The sequence below is a fragment of the Dermacentor silvarum genome, chromosome 8 (assembly GCF_013339745.2).
Source record: "Dermacentor silvarum isolate Dsil-2018 chromosome 8, BIME_Dsil_1.4, whole genome shotgun sequence".
In the NCBI taxonomy this organism is placed as follows: domain Eukaryota; kingdom Metazoa; phylum Arthropoda; class Arachnida; order Ixodida; family Ixodidae; genus Dermacentor; species Dermacentor silvarum.
In genome coordinates, this window is record NC_051161.1 from 91,305,590 (window position 1) to 91,320,139 (window position 14,550).

The window sequence follows — 14,550 nt, forward strand, 5'->3', positions numbered from 1 at the left end:
GCACCCGGTTTAGATTTCCCCACCTGGGGCTTTTTAACGTGCACCTAAATAGAAGTACACGAGTGTTTTCCATTTGTTCCCATTGAATTCCGCGACGGATTGAACCCGCGAGCTCCAGTTGAGCAGCGCAACGCCGGATATCCACTATACCGGGTGTTCGAAATTAAGGTTTAGGGGATTTTTTAAAATCTCCTGTGGCAGTTAGCACAATTCTCATTGATGAGCTGGGTTATTCGAAGAGGCGGACATTAGTAGCACGAGAATCGAAACACCTATTCAACTTATTAACAAGATTGATTAATGAACTTCTTAGTTAATTACTTTACGACACATATTGCAATTTACGAATTGTAGCCGGTGAGGTTGCAAAACGCATCCACTTGAAATGAATTTCCAGAATGACACCAGAATGACACCGACCGCGATAAATGACCCCGTACCCATTACTCCGCATTCTGTTACGCGAGTAAGGCGGAAACTTGAATAGAATGTTGCGCTGCAGTTTTTTTTTTTTTTTTTTTTCAATAACAATGCTGCCCGTAAATCTGAGTACCCGTCGCGGGGGCTCAGTTAGCTAAGGCGTTGCGCTGCTGAGGACGAGTTCGCGGAATCGAATCCCGGCCGCGGCGGCCGCATTTCGATGGAGGCGAAATGCAAGAAGCCCATGTGCTTGCGTTGTAGTGGACGTTAATGAACCCCAGGTGGTCAAAATTAATCCGGAGCCCTGCACTACGGCGTGCCTTATAATCAGAACTGGTTTTGGCACGTAAAAAACCCCAAAAGAAGAAAGAAATCTGAGTACAAGGTGCCGGATGGGGCAGATATGCTTTACTTGTTTGAAGCGGCAAGCAGGAAGGTTACACATGTTTCTCCGTTTGCGTTCCGCAAGACCTACTGATGGAAAACTATATGCGGAACAATACACACGAGAGATACATGCTGCTTGAAGAACGAGAAAAATTTTTGTTCTCCAAAGGGAACCGTACAATAACATAGTAGAATGAAAGCCGACACTGCGGCCGCAATGCACGGGCAATCACCGAGCGGCATTAAAAAATAAAATGAAGAGAAAGAAAGGCATTTGTTCTTAAGACATATATACATGTCATATTCGACTATGAACACCATTTGAGAGGTCTTAACGCAAATACCAGCGCGCGAAGTAGTGCGATTGACCCTGCCGAGCAGTATCGCCAGCAGTTTCCAACGGCGCGACCTTGATGCGGCCCAATCCAGTTCGATCGCAGCGCCGCCATAGTATTTTTCCACGTCGGGCGCCTCACTGCAAAGCATGCGCCGCCCCAGCCGCTCGTCCCACTCGACCATATTCTAGTACACTCTAGTTAAAACATCATTGAAACTGGTGCGCCACATTGCTCCGCTGAGCTTCCAACACGCGGTAAAACAGGAAAGCGCCTATTTCGACGGCGCTTGCTGTTACGTCACGTTGCTCCGCCCACATCGCGCCGATCGCTGCGACTCAGGGACGGAAATTCCAACATGTTGGAATCCCGTCGCGGAGAGCATGGCGGAGAGCCCGCGACGTCGCGGCGGTCGCTGAGCGACGCAATTCGCTGTGTCGCTGTGTGAAAATCGCGCCATGTGAAACGGCCTTGTACAGCCGCCGGAGTAGAACCCCCCTACCCCCGGTGCCATAAGGCCATTCAGCTTCTGCTTGAGGTCTTGCATTTTAGCGGTGAATTGAATAGCTGCAGATTTAAACACCTATCTAAAGTCATTGAGGGTGGGAAAAGCAGATTGCTCTTTCTCCGAAGCTACACAGTTGCCAAACTGTGGTGGCCTCAACAAAGAATACAGAGAAAGCATGCAGTAAAGCTGCAGGAATGTTGAAAATGTGGGATACTCCTTTTGGCCACCCGCTTGTCTTTTCAATATAATGTGCGGAAGGAAATGTTTTTCACAAACATGGTGCGTCCGTTGGAAGGAGCGTCAACCCCTGTTTCCAGATTGCCTCGTCCTTGCTTCGAAGGTTGGACATCAGAGGCGGAGTCCAGCAAAATGGTGCGAACATGGGAGGGATTTTGCGAACAGTTCGACCGTTATGATTGGCCGACACACAGTCATCAGATTTCCTCGTACATTTTTACCTTTGGTGCAGTACTTGTGCTGACATGTGTGTCCTGACATGTTGTGCTCAGACATGTGATCAGGCATGGAGTGTGCTCCAATATCTGGAGCCAGTTGTGTACATATGTAAATTAAACCTGTTTCTCGTTTCCTTCAAGCTCTCGACTTCATCTCCTCACCAAGCAAGCCTCGGCGATAGATACGGACGACGGCGTGATTCCACGTAGCCAAGCCAGCTTAGTGAGACGCCCCAATATAGCGCAGGCCAGCTACCATGTTTTAGGCGCCCCGGTGTGGTAGGACTCCAGGGAATGAGTCCTTACGCAGCATTCAGCATGCACATGCCTACGGCCGAGCGCATGCACACCGGGAGTCGCGAGAGAGCCGCGCCGAACAGTTCCATCCCGAGCCCATACCATTAACCTACACGCACATACAACACTATCGCCTTTCACGAAGAACACTATCGCCGCCTCACAATGCTCTGACGTGAGAGGAAGCCGTAATATGGCGAAAACTCCAAACAAATACATATCCACATGTGCGACTCTACCACGCCATACACCCTGCGTTGTGTTCCTATAAATGTCCACATTGCGATCAATGCGCAACGTTTTACCGCATGGTATGGGCTTGCGCAAACACACCACAGCTCACATCCATAGCACACCCCACCACACGGCAATGGGAGGCAGCGCTGTCCAGCTCCGACTCGACGGACCAGCTCAACTTGGTCAACCGAGCGAGAAGGGCAGCTAAGGCCGCTGGACTCCTGCACTGAGGGGACCACCCACTGCAGAGCGGAGGAGCTACGTATACGCTCGTGTGCTCTTTTGCATAAAGTTTATTCTCTCTCTCTCGAGGCAAGCTACCCTTTGAGTGATGCCTGAGTCTGAACCACGGACCCCAAATCCGGATCACAACATTATACGGCTGGTATGAAAGAGAAACAGAGAAAGCTCTTTATTGAAAAGCAGAGTGGTACGTAGTGGTTAGCCGGCGTATATTTGCAGGCGCAAGTTGGAGTCAGCTAGCGCAAGACAGGGCTGACTGGAAATCGCTGGCAGCTAGCGCGCCTTCGTCCTGCAGTGGACATAAATATAGGCTGATGATGATTGGCCTACATGCTGCTCTGCAAATAATTGGACTTAGGGGAAGAAAGGTTCTGGAAGAATTGGCTGACAGAAGACTAGGAAAAGAAATAAGGAATAAAAAATCAAAGGGTGATATTTGTGATCTTACTCGGCAGCAGAGTAAGTGTCCTAGGCAATGAAGGCGCACAATCTTGGTTAGTCTCGACTTTTAATGAAAACAAAAACGTTATTGACAAGATGAAATGGTTGCGCAGTTTAGAGAGAACAATTATCGATTCAATATACTATAAAAAGATCAAGTGTAGCGATGTGCGCTGTTTTGATGGGATATATGGGGCAAGGCCAGGGAATCAACTAGTAGTCGCCCTTCCCCTGTGCCCGCTCTGTGGAGGCGATGAGACAGTTTATAATTTCTTGTTGATCTGTCAACGTTTTTAATCTTTACAGGAAACATTTGAGAAAGAAGTACTGTTTTGACAACTTCAAGTGAGTTTCTAAATTCCTGACATATACTTTCTCTGGGAGCCTCCTCTCTTGGATGACACAGAGATTCTTACTCGGCTGTTGATTAATTTCTATTTGTTTCGGGGTGATTTTCTTGTTAAATTTTTAGTTCATTATAAGATGTTCTATTCCTTTTAATATTCCTCAGAGGTCCCCGTAGTTTTCTTGAAAGATATCTTTTAATTCCATCCGAATCTTGTCCAATTCTGCATAGTGGGTATGCGCCTTCAAAAAAAGGAAAACATGCGGCATTGTTAGCATTGCCGCGAGATTCCCTAGGCATCCGGCTGTCGTCAATTTGTGTAGAAGCTACGCAAACAGTCATCACCCGCGAAGCTCTGACACTTACCGTCCGAGACTGCCTGCGAAGAGAGGTCTGCCGGCCATTGCTTGCGATAGCTGGTTCAGGCTCTGCGGTACAATACCGGAAGGACAGTGGAAAAGACGCCCTGTGTCGCCGAAAGCACCACTTCCAATTCGCTTACGAGGAGCGAACATGGAGGTCCAAAAACCACGAGAGGCGCCAATTCAATCAACAGTGGCCACTCACCGATCGCCGAGCGCCAAAAAAGGCACTTCGTCCAAATCACCCGAGCGCAGCAGGCCGCGCAAGGTGGGTGAGGGAGCAACAGAGTCACCCGAGAAGAGGAAAGGTTCACCAGGGACAACGCGAGCCGGCCCTCAGTCACCGGCTAGTAAGGGACGGAGTTCACGGGTTACCGAGGAAAGGTCACCTGGCTTCAAGAACGACAAGCGCAGCGCAACCGCCATACCGGCCCTTTCGCGAGGCTCTCCGCCACCGACAGGAACCCTCAAATCGCTATCGACCAAGGCGGGAAGTCGACGGACTGCCAAGAAGGACAACGTGCGGTCGCTTGGGAAGAATAGCTCACGAGACGCTCCAGTAGCGTCGCTCTCGCGGACCGGAGCTCAAGGACCCGCGCCGACATCCTTCGTCACTGCACCCAGCAAGAAGTTTGGCAAAGAAGACGGCGTCTCGAGGTCGCCAAGTCGCACACGGAGCCCGACCGCCGCGACAAGTTCACCCAGAAGCACTGAGCAGCGCAATGCCGGAGGCACACCGAAGTTACGTACTGCGGCCACCGAGCTCTTGTATTCCAAGTCTCGCAGTACGGAAGGTTCCAAGTCCCGTGGTCGAGGCTTGAGTACCGAGCCACCGCGAAGCGCCAGCTCTAAGCAGGGTGCACAAAGCAGCAGAGGGCCACAGGCTACGCGCGCTACTTCACGGTCGGCCCGAGGGAACCACAAATCGCGTGACGTGAAACCCACGTCGACTCCACCGCGACGGAGCGTCGTCGGCAAGGGCCGAGTGACCGGCGGCGCTAGCGGTTCCCACGGCACCAAGCTAGCCTCATCGACGCCGGCGCGCAAAGACAGGTAAAAGTTTTTACAAACACGTGTTCACTCATAAGATTTGGGCAGACAGTCGGGCTAGTTGGGGAATTAAACAGGAGGCACCCGGTAAGACGCGGCGTACAATCCGGCGTACTACTATATCAACAGCCGGGTTCAATAAGTTCAACAAGGTTTTAACAGATACCGACAGTCGCGGCAGTCGTCCTTTAAACGAGTTGCACATCACATCGGAGTGCCGCGTTGTACCTTGTGTCTCCTACTCAGCACCGTATTTGGAGATACTGCAAATCTCTTCGCAGACAGACATAAAGGAAACAGCATTCTGTACTTTTTTGGGGCATCCGTTCATGTGCATTTTGACCAGGCGTTGGAAATGGAGTAACCTAATGGTACGATGTTTGGCTTCATTCCTTCTACAGAATGATTTCAATCTGGGCCGTCGGGGCAACCTAGCTTCATTTTCGGAACAGCACTGCTGCTCTTGCATGGCAAGGGAGCTTTGCGATGGCATCCGAAGAGAAGCTGTCGTGGTTGAACAGAAAAAAAAGGAAAAGTTCACCGGCAATAATGATACTCTATAATGCGAAATTTGAGCGCAGCTGTTTAGGTGTTTTGAATTCGTGTTATATGAAGGCAAATAATTTGAATCTGAATGGCAGGGTGCTCTAGGCTGCGGCGCTGAGCCTCTACTCGTGCAACTTGTTTAGCAGCAGCGGCAAATCGAAGCGCACTTCCACCGGTTGCGTCGCTCATTGTTCAGAAAGGAAGAACACGGGTGCGCGTGGCTCGTGCTAAGCGCATTCTCTAGCGGAGGCGGCGCAGGCGAAATAGCGCAGTGGATCGCCGCCGTGGAGCATGTCTCGTCCGTGCCCGTGCGGCACTCCCATTTACTCCACACCCTTTCGCCATACTCTCCTCCTACGCTTTCCTCCTCGCGCTCACTTCGCTGTTGCCTTCTTTCATCCACAGCTCCGCTCAGCGTTCGCTATTTCATCCTTCACTGCGCTCATTCGCTGGGTTACGAGGGACGTCGAGGCACGCCGACGCTCAACGCAGGAACGGGTGCCTATACGAGCTGCGCTGTAAAATCTCGGGAAACGTTGCTGTATATGCTACAATGCTAAATTCAAAAGTATAGTGCGGGTCATACGAGCAATTAAATTGAAGACATGGTAGGGGGAGGGGGGTTATTGCACGCGCAATCCGAGTCCCTACAATGTCGTACATCTATTTGTTTGTAACGGAAAATGCAAGGAACAAAATACGTACGGAGAGAGAAACTCAGATGAGCGCTTGCCACGGAGGACAGAAAAAAAAATAAAAGAAAAAATCACGCTCCATTCCACTGCTGAAAAAATGGATTACCCAGCGAAGCAGTTTAGCACATGACATAGGCGCGACACAGAATTTACATGAAAGGTATGAGCGAATTTTATTTCTCTTGAACGGTGACGGCGGTCATCGCAAAGAAAGACACTCGAGCACACACTTCTATTTTGATCGGCAGCACACGAACACACACATATTTCCTGATCGGCGCTTGCGGGCGGCTTCTCGGGAACGATCTTCATGGGTCGCGCGTGTCTGTAATTTCCTCCGGCTCCCCGAGGTGGTGGTAGTCTTACACGCGAATGTATGCCGCCGATCAAGACCGCCCATCAAAATAAAGGTGTGTGTGCGTCTTTATTCGGGATGACCGCCGTCACTGCGGCTACCGTTGGCTCGGTGTGTCACCTCTATGTCGTGTGCTAAACTGCCTGATGGTCAGGCATCGGGGACTAGACCTACCCGTTCGTGGTCGAGAATCGGGGCATGGCACCTTTGAGCAGGGAAGGGAGTCTCTGCAGGTACCGCACACCTAGAATTTTACCACGTCCCCGGCGTCCAGAAAGGTGTCTCTGTTCTTGCGGTTGGTCTTCGTAGGCGCGTTGCTCCTCGGGAGTCTGGCCTATACGCGGCCACGGCATTACGACGACAGAAGTGAATAGAGAAACCTGTCAGAATAGAGAAACCTGTCTTTCTGGTTTTATACGCAATCGCGTGGAAGACTACCGCCACCTCGGGAAGCCGGAGGAAACTAGGCTCGCGCGACGGGACCGCCACCACGGGAGAGCGGAAGAAGCAAGGGACGCAATCGCTTGGAACGATGACAAAGAAAGGGCGGTGCGAGCGTACACATGGCCGACGCGGGTCGCACAGCAGCGAATCTTTGAGAAACCCTTATTATCTACATGAGGGCCTACTGATCTTGAAAATGGTGCTTGTTGATAACTAATGCAATGAAGATAAATATCGAAGTGGTGAGACGTATAAGCTTTTGCATAGAATGAAGCGATTTTGCACCAAATTCGGGAGTTGATTTTTTTGCACACGCAGATTTGTTGACGCACACTAGAAATTCACAGAGCCCTAGCCATAAACAGCTTCGTTGTAAAATTTTTTGTGGGAGCTTCAAGTGATAATTTTGAAGCCTTGTCACAAAAAATAGTTTATAAGAAATATTGTCTAGGAAGTTTCGCATTGTGAAAGTAAGCGAATAGCTCCTGCAGACCGCAGAAATCTAATAGACACACTAGCTATTAATACCTACTAAGTATACAGCTGGTGATAACGCTTACTGTAGTGAAACAATATATATATATATATATATATATATATATTTCACGTGTCTGCGTCTTTTCATCAGTAGCTCAAATAAAGAGGATCATGACTGGTACATAATTAAGACATAAGACGAAATATGCCTCAATTTTACAAGGTATAATACAAAGTAAGATTTATGTACGCACCTCACTTCATTAGCTCGCGTTTCTTTTTGTTCTCTTCGACCATCTGCTACTCTAAATTACAAGCTATCGTCAGTGTTATCGTGCACTGGGGCGCATGCGAAGGAGCAAAGCGGTACACGCGTCCTATCCCAAATGCTCTACATTGGAAGGGTGATAAAACATCAAGTTATGCAGATAAAGAAGCAGCATTTTATTGACGTAAACAGCTTAAGATAGCGATCTGACGGATCCGAACGATGCGATACAGGCGTGTGCGCACGTCACGTTGTCAGCGAGAAAGTAAAAAATGCAAGATGCCTTAACACGTTCAAGCCAACTAAAGGGCGTCTGTTTACGATATGTAGCTCTGGCCGGCATGCTCATGGCTGGCTACATTAGTCGCTCGGTACTTTGGGCGTGCTTTTACGGGCTGCTTTAAGTCTTGAAAAAAAAAAAAAGCTTTTATGTAGCACGTATAGAGCAACATAAAGATGGATCAGGCATTTTTCATGCTGGCCTACAATTTTCTGATTGACAATTTTGTTCTGATGATAATATTTGAGAAGGTAACTAATTAATAATAACTCATTGTCTAATCAGGCGAAATACAAAAATAAAATAGTATCACTTGCTACAAGCGACGGCAAACAAAACTACCTTGGTTCTTTCCAGCTACGTAGCATTCGCGCATATATATATATATATATATATATATATATATATATATATATATATATATAATTTTGGCACAAGTGGGACACCTTGTATATAAGTGAAGGCTTCACGTAGACGGTAGATATTTGTCTATTTTGTGCACCTTTAAGCGCTCTGTATCGGGTGTAGTTTACTTGTTTTTTTAGGATTGCTATAATTTATTTCTTGCGGAGTTCTACGCATAATTTATTCTTACTTATATCTATCTTTGGAGGTTTCACGAGGTTCTTGTGCTACAGAGGTTACAAATAAAAATTGAGTGGTAATTCGTCGATATCATTGGCTCTTCTTTTCTCAATGTAACGACAAAATGTCAGATCGCTCAAGTGGTATTCTAAATAGATAGGTGCAGCAAGTAAAGTCCGAGAGTGGAACCATTGCATCGCTTAAAAATACCTGGCATGACCTGCGCTGGCGGCTTCCGGCTGCGTTATTCACCATATAGGCAGCGGTGGAACTGAACTTGCTTCTATTTCAAGGTTGAACTTAAAGGGAAAGCGAATGGGTGTATTATGTTGAGCTTTGTATAAGTAACAGGCACTTCTGTAATACAATACGGCAGGTCTTGGTGTAACTGTGTATAGATTTAGTAAGCCACAAAAGAACGTAAAACAAAAGTCTGGGCGGCGACCCCGCCGTCAGGTTGCCCCGTGACGTCATGAATTTTGACAGCGTCTGCTCGAAACAAGTTATTTGTTTATCAGTAAAGGGCTATTGCGCTCTAAATTAAAGAACCAATTAAAGACGCCGAACCTAGCATCGTCGAGAATTCATCTAGTAAAAGGGCCATATACAGAAAACCATATACAGTGTACAATCATTACATTCTACCGGTGCTAACATATGGGACAAAAACTTGGAGGTTAACAATGAAGCTCGAGAACAAGTTAAAGATCGATGAGCGATGGAACTAAACAACAATGTTGCAGTTTCACCCTAAAAGGCGAAGCATCAATTACGATAGCAAATTAATAGAGAGCTATACGGAGTAAGGATAGCAGTTTTATCAGCTTTATAAACTTGGACATGCAGCAGCACCAGCAACGCGCAGAACTGTTGTCGACGCCGTCGGCGTTTTGCCCGTTTCGTTGGTGACTGTTGCCGGTGTCTCTGGGGGCGGCTCGGAGGTTTTCGACGAGATCAGAACGGGACACTCGTCGAGCAGCGTCGGAAGTCTTTACCACATTCTCGGCTCGCAACGTTTCTATATAAATACGCATTTGTTGCCGCAGCTAAACGTCGCCTCCCCTCCCTCCCTCCCTCCCGTCCCCCCACGTCCTTTCGCGCGACGGAAGAAGTCGCGAACGTTTGCTCTCCGCCGTGCGTTCGTTCCCCGTGAAAGCGCGCGTCCCTCGCGCGCTTTCACTCGCACATACAGCGTACGGCCAGATACGGCGCGCGGCGACAATTTCATAGCCGTTGGACTCTATATGGAACCTCACGGCGACGGCAACGCCGACGGCAGAAGTCCGCTTGGAGAGTTACAGAATCGATGCCAAGGGAAGGGAAGCGCATCAGCTATCGCAAGACAGGGTAATTGGAGATCGCCGGAAAAGGCCTTTGCCTTGCAGTTGACATAAAAACAGGCTGATGATGATGATGATGATGATACAGAAAATACCGACGCAAAAAAATTGAAAAAGAGAGCAAAGAAAAAAAAGGAACAAGGGAAAAAGAAAAAAATAGTGGTAGCTTTACTATTTTCCCCCAGGCAAATACAATAACGTAAATTACACAATACATATTCTAAACTTCATTCGTGTTGCTCCTTAGCCTTCTTTTGACCGCCGGCTTTCCTTTAATCTCCTTTGCCCTGTATTTAGCGGACGGTGGAGGTTATATATGATCTCCCTTACCCTGCTCATTCAGCACATGTCCTCTTCCTCCCCTTGGAGGTGAACGCTGGACTAATACGTTATTACGCAGAGAACCGGCGAAGACCACGGATGTCACCAGCAAGGAGTCCACGCATACGTCGCCGGTGACGGCCAGCCCCGACGAATCGATGCTGGGCTACCCTAAGGGCCAGGAGCTCGTCGCGCTGGAGGCCACGCCCACACAGACCTCGCTCGACAAAATCATGACCGTGCGAGGTGGAGGCCAACCGCAGCTGGCAGTCGGAGGTGCCGCCGACGCCAGCGGGGCTAGTTTTCAGGTACTATACATTCGATCTATACGTACAGGTACTACACGTACATGTTAGGCCTAACGTTAAGAGACAGGAAAAGAGTGGTGTGGATCAGAGAGCAAACGGGGATAGCCGATATTATAATTGACATTAATTGACATGGAGCTGGGCAGGCCATGTAATGAGCAGGATAGATAACCGGTGGGCCATTAGAGTTACAGAGTGGGTGCCTAGAGAAGGGAAGCGCTGTCGAGGACGGCAGAAAACTAGGTGGGATGATGAAGTTAGGAAATTTGCAGGCGCAAGTTAGAATGGGCTAGCACGAGACAGGCGTAATTGGAGATTGCAGGGAGAGGCCATCGTCCTGCAGTGGACATAAAAATAGGCTGATGATGATGATACATGCGATCGATCTGTGTATGATGTCTGGAGACTGAATGCCTACATTAAAGTTGTGATACCTTGACAAAGATCGCGACTCTGGAACCAATTTCTAGTTCGCACTACGATGGTGGAGAAATGGTTCAGTTTCTGTGCTACACTAAGTGAAGTTGCATATCTAGATTGGACACAGCGTTGTCCATCAGTTTGCGCAAACGTTAAGGCGAAGATTAAGCGGTTTTCCGCAGAAACGTTTGCTGAATGTCGTGAGGACATAGCCTCATAGAATACTATCGCATTAGAAAACGTCTATGACACTTCGTTCCAAAGCAGTGTGGCAACATAATGGAAGGTACGAGGCGTGATCGGCGCTCGAGAATGCTCGCATAGACGGCGATTCACTGACGCGAAGCGACACATGGCGTTAAGACGCGTGCAATCGTAGGTTCACGCTATTGATTGGCTGACGCCATACCGTTGCTTGCAATGATGGCTGACCTGTCGATATTCGCATCCGTGATTTCCCAGATATTAACTGAAGGTTGTGCTTGACTGCTTCAGCATACGTATAGTTAGGGAGCTCCAACACAGGCAATCTTATCTATAGCTTCCTCTACGCCCTAGCTCTTCCGAGGTATTGCTTCGCTTCCTAAATTACAATACACTGACGCGCACAAGGTGAGTATAGACTCAAACTGCTGAACCACCAGAACTGCGGCTAAAACGGCCTTCAGAGTACATGCTTTCGCCATGCGTTTAATTTCGTCAAATTTATTTACTGCACGTCAAAGATGGGGAGGGGAGGCGAGGGAGGGCGTACAGCACCTCATATCTCTATAGGTGTGAAAGATAGAACACCGAATATACCAAATACAGCAGTATGAAAGTACAATTGTGACATGTCAAGAAAACGATTAGCGTATATATGTATAGTTCGGAAGTTCGCAGGTAACAAAGTCGTACATTAAGCCCACAAAAGGGAAAAAAAAAAAACAGCTGCGCGCTGCAGCGAAGGCGTTTCTATGTAAGAAGATGGCTTGTGAGCATGTCGCGAATTTTTTTGGAGGTTCTTGCAAGATGCATTGGTATCAAATAGTGAATTTCACAGAGTAAATAGCGCGGGCAGAAAGTGCTGTTCATCGCTAGTGTTCGACCTTGGAGGCGTTCTGTGGGTTGGCTGTGAGATAACGGGGGAGTAGTTCTCAGAGGAGGGTTTTAGGAGCACGTGTCGATCCGCCGCGGTCGGTGGCTCAGTTAGCTAAGGCGTCGCGCTGCTGAGCACGATATCGCGGGATCGAATCCCGGCCGCGGCGGCCGCATTTCGATGGAGGCGAAATGAAAAAAAAAATGTCCGTGTGCTTGCGTTGTAGTGTTCGTTAAAGAACCCCAGGTGGTCTAAATTAATCCGGAGCCCTCCACTACGGCGTGCCTCATAATCAGAACTGGTTCTGGCACGTAAAACCCAGAAAGAAGAAGGAGCACGTGTCGTGATTCTGGAGGGTAAGCACGTGCTTGCGTAATAAATCAGTGGTTCCACCTCAGCACTTCGCACCTGTGCGCGTCTGTGTTCTTCAAGCGCGCCGCGTTCACTCACTAGTACCGATACACGTAATTCATCTTCCTTTTTTTTTTTTTTTTTTTACTGCGGCAGCATTATAGGCGGTCCCATACTTTGTAGGTGTAACGACAAATATGGACCGATGCCGAAGGCGGTGCAGTCTAAACACAGCGTCTCAAAGCGCTAGCTGTCACCAGGGAAGAATGCGAGAAATTGGCACGTGGCACTCGCATGATACATTTCAAAGAGTGACTTTATGCACTAGAGAAGCACGTGTGCAATCGTGGCCTAATGACTAGAGCGTTGGGCAGCTGTGCTGGAAGACAGAGGTTCGCTCCCACCATCGCATTATTGGCGCACTTCACCCACTGTGGTGCTACCTAACAGAATACTGGAGGAATGTGCGGCGTACGCGAGCGCGTTACAGTGTGCACTAAATCGCAAGTTTCTAAGAGACACGAGGTATAGAAACGTCACTTTGATAAATGAGAGCGTGCAAGGTCGCTCATGAGGCACGTGTGCGCAGCTCTCGATATGTCCCAATCATCGATCTCAATCTAAGTACGTTGTCGCCTACTTTGAGAGTAAGCGGCGCTAAGTTGTGGCCAAGTTGTGGCTTTGTTTCTTCGAATGAAGAATGAGTCGACCCCTCAATTCGTACACACAACCTTCCACGCAGGACCGGGTTCTCCGGGGCCTGCAAGGCGTCCAGGCTGGTTCCGTTGGAGCGACGAAAGAGACCGCGTCAGGAGAGCCGAATGCGTCGAAACGCCCGTCGCCCCTGCTGTTCAAGTCGCCGCTGACGTGCTGCGAGCTCTGCGCCTGCGCCCTGGTCGTTGCTCTGGTGGCGGGCTTCGTGATGCTGTGGCGACGCGGGAGCGGTGAGCCGGAGCCCCTGGCGCACGTTCTCGAGCCCGTGGCCGACGACACGGCGCGGTGCGAGGCGAACGAGTGCGGTCAGCTGAACTCGCTGCTCGACGCCAGCATGGACCGCGCCGCGGACCCGTGTCAGGACATGCACCGATACGTGTGCGGCGGCTGGGACCGGCACCACCCGGGAATGAGCGTGCGCCAGTACACGCAGGCAGGCAGATGCGAGTCGTAGCGACAAATGTGTGGCAGTAATGCGAATTTTTTTCCCCCTGAAAAATTTAGTAGAGCATGACACGCGCCTTAGAATCGAGTACGAAACAAAAACTGCAGTATACCTGGTGTCCAAGCGGCAGCTTCGCGAGTGGAGCAAGAGGACGAGAGTATATTGCCGAGAGCATGATTATCAGAAAGCTTAAAAATAGAATGAGATGGATAAGCATATGATAATAAATCTTAATCATATGATCATAATATCATATTGGTGCCACTTGAGCATCGGTGTCACATGAGCGTTAGGCAGCAACGTCACCCCGCGATCAATACACAAGGGGGCGTAAAAGCTTAGGGTATGCGTTAGATTCGGGTAGCCTAAGGATGAATGAACGAATAAAACCTTTGTGTTGAGGAAGGGAACGGCTCTCGACGGCTGTTGGGGAGTTGGTGCGAAAGGAATATAGGTTAGCGGATTGTTGGCTGAGGTTCATCTTCATCTCAGTATCTATGTAGTAGGTGCGAAAACGAAGACACACTCATAGATCGACAGCACACAGAGCGCCTCTCTTCACCTGAGTTCCTTTTTGGTCTTACGCTTTATGCAGACTCTTGTATTTCTCCTAGCTGGATAGTTCAGTTCCGTCTCTCTCGCGTGGGCTGGTCGATCTCTCCTGCATCACTAGAAATCAAGCCAATTTGGCTGTCGTATGTCGTGATGGCTTTATGTGATGGGAACGAGGAAATGAATCTCTCACTGTCTTTGTTTCTTCTTTTTTTGAGTGCTTGCTCGTCGGTTCTGATTATCCGAATACCAGATTTCATATACTCGATTTGTTAATAGAAAATTTTCGC

The 14,550-nt window shown here is 48.8% G+C and overlaps 1 protein-coding gene across 1 annotated transcript in view; it reads left to right on the forward strand.

Moving 5' to 3' along the window:
- Nucleotides 1-10,464: 10,464 nt before the first annotated feature.
- Nucleotides 10,465-14,550, forward strand: part of LOC125947687 (uncharacterized) — a 46,648-nt gene continuing 42,562 nt past the window's right edge. The window contains exons 1-2 of the mRNA XM_049672916.1: nucleotides 10,465-10,700; nucleotides 13,292-13,696. Of these exons, the coding sequence (XP_049528873.1) occupies nucleotides 10,551-10,700; nucleotides 13,292-13,696 (555 nt within the window). The 5' untranslated portion in view covers nucleotides 10,465-10,550. The remainder of the gene's footprint in view (nucleotides 10,701-13,291; nucleotides 13,697-14,550) is intronic.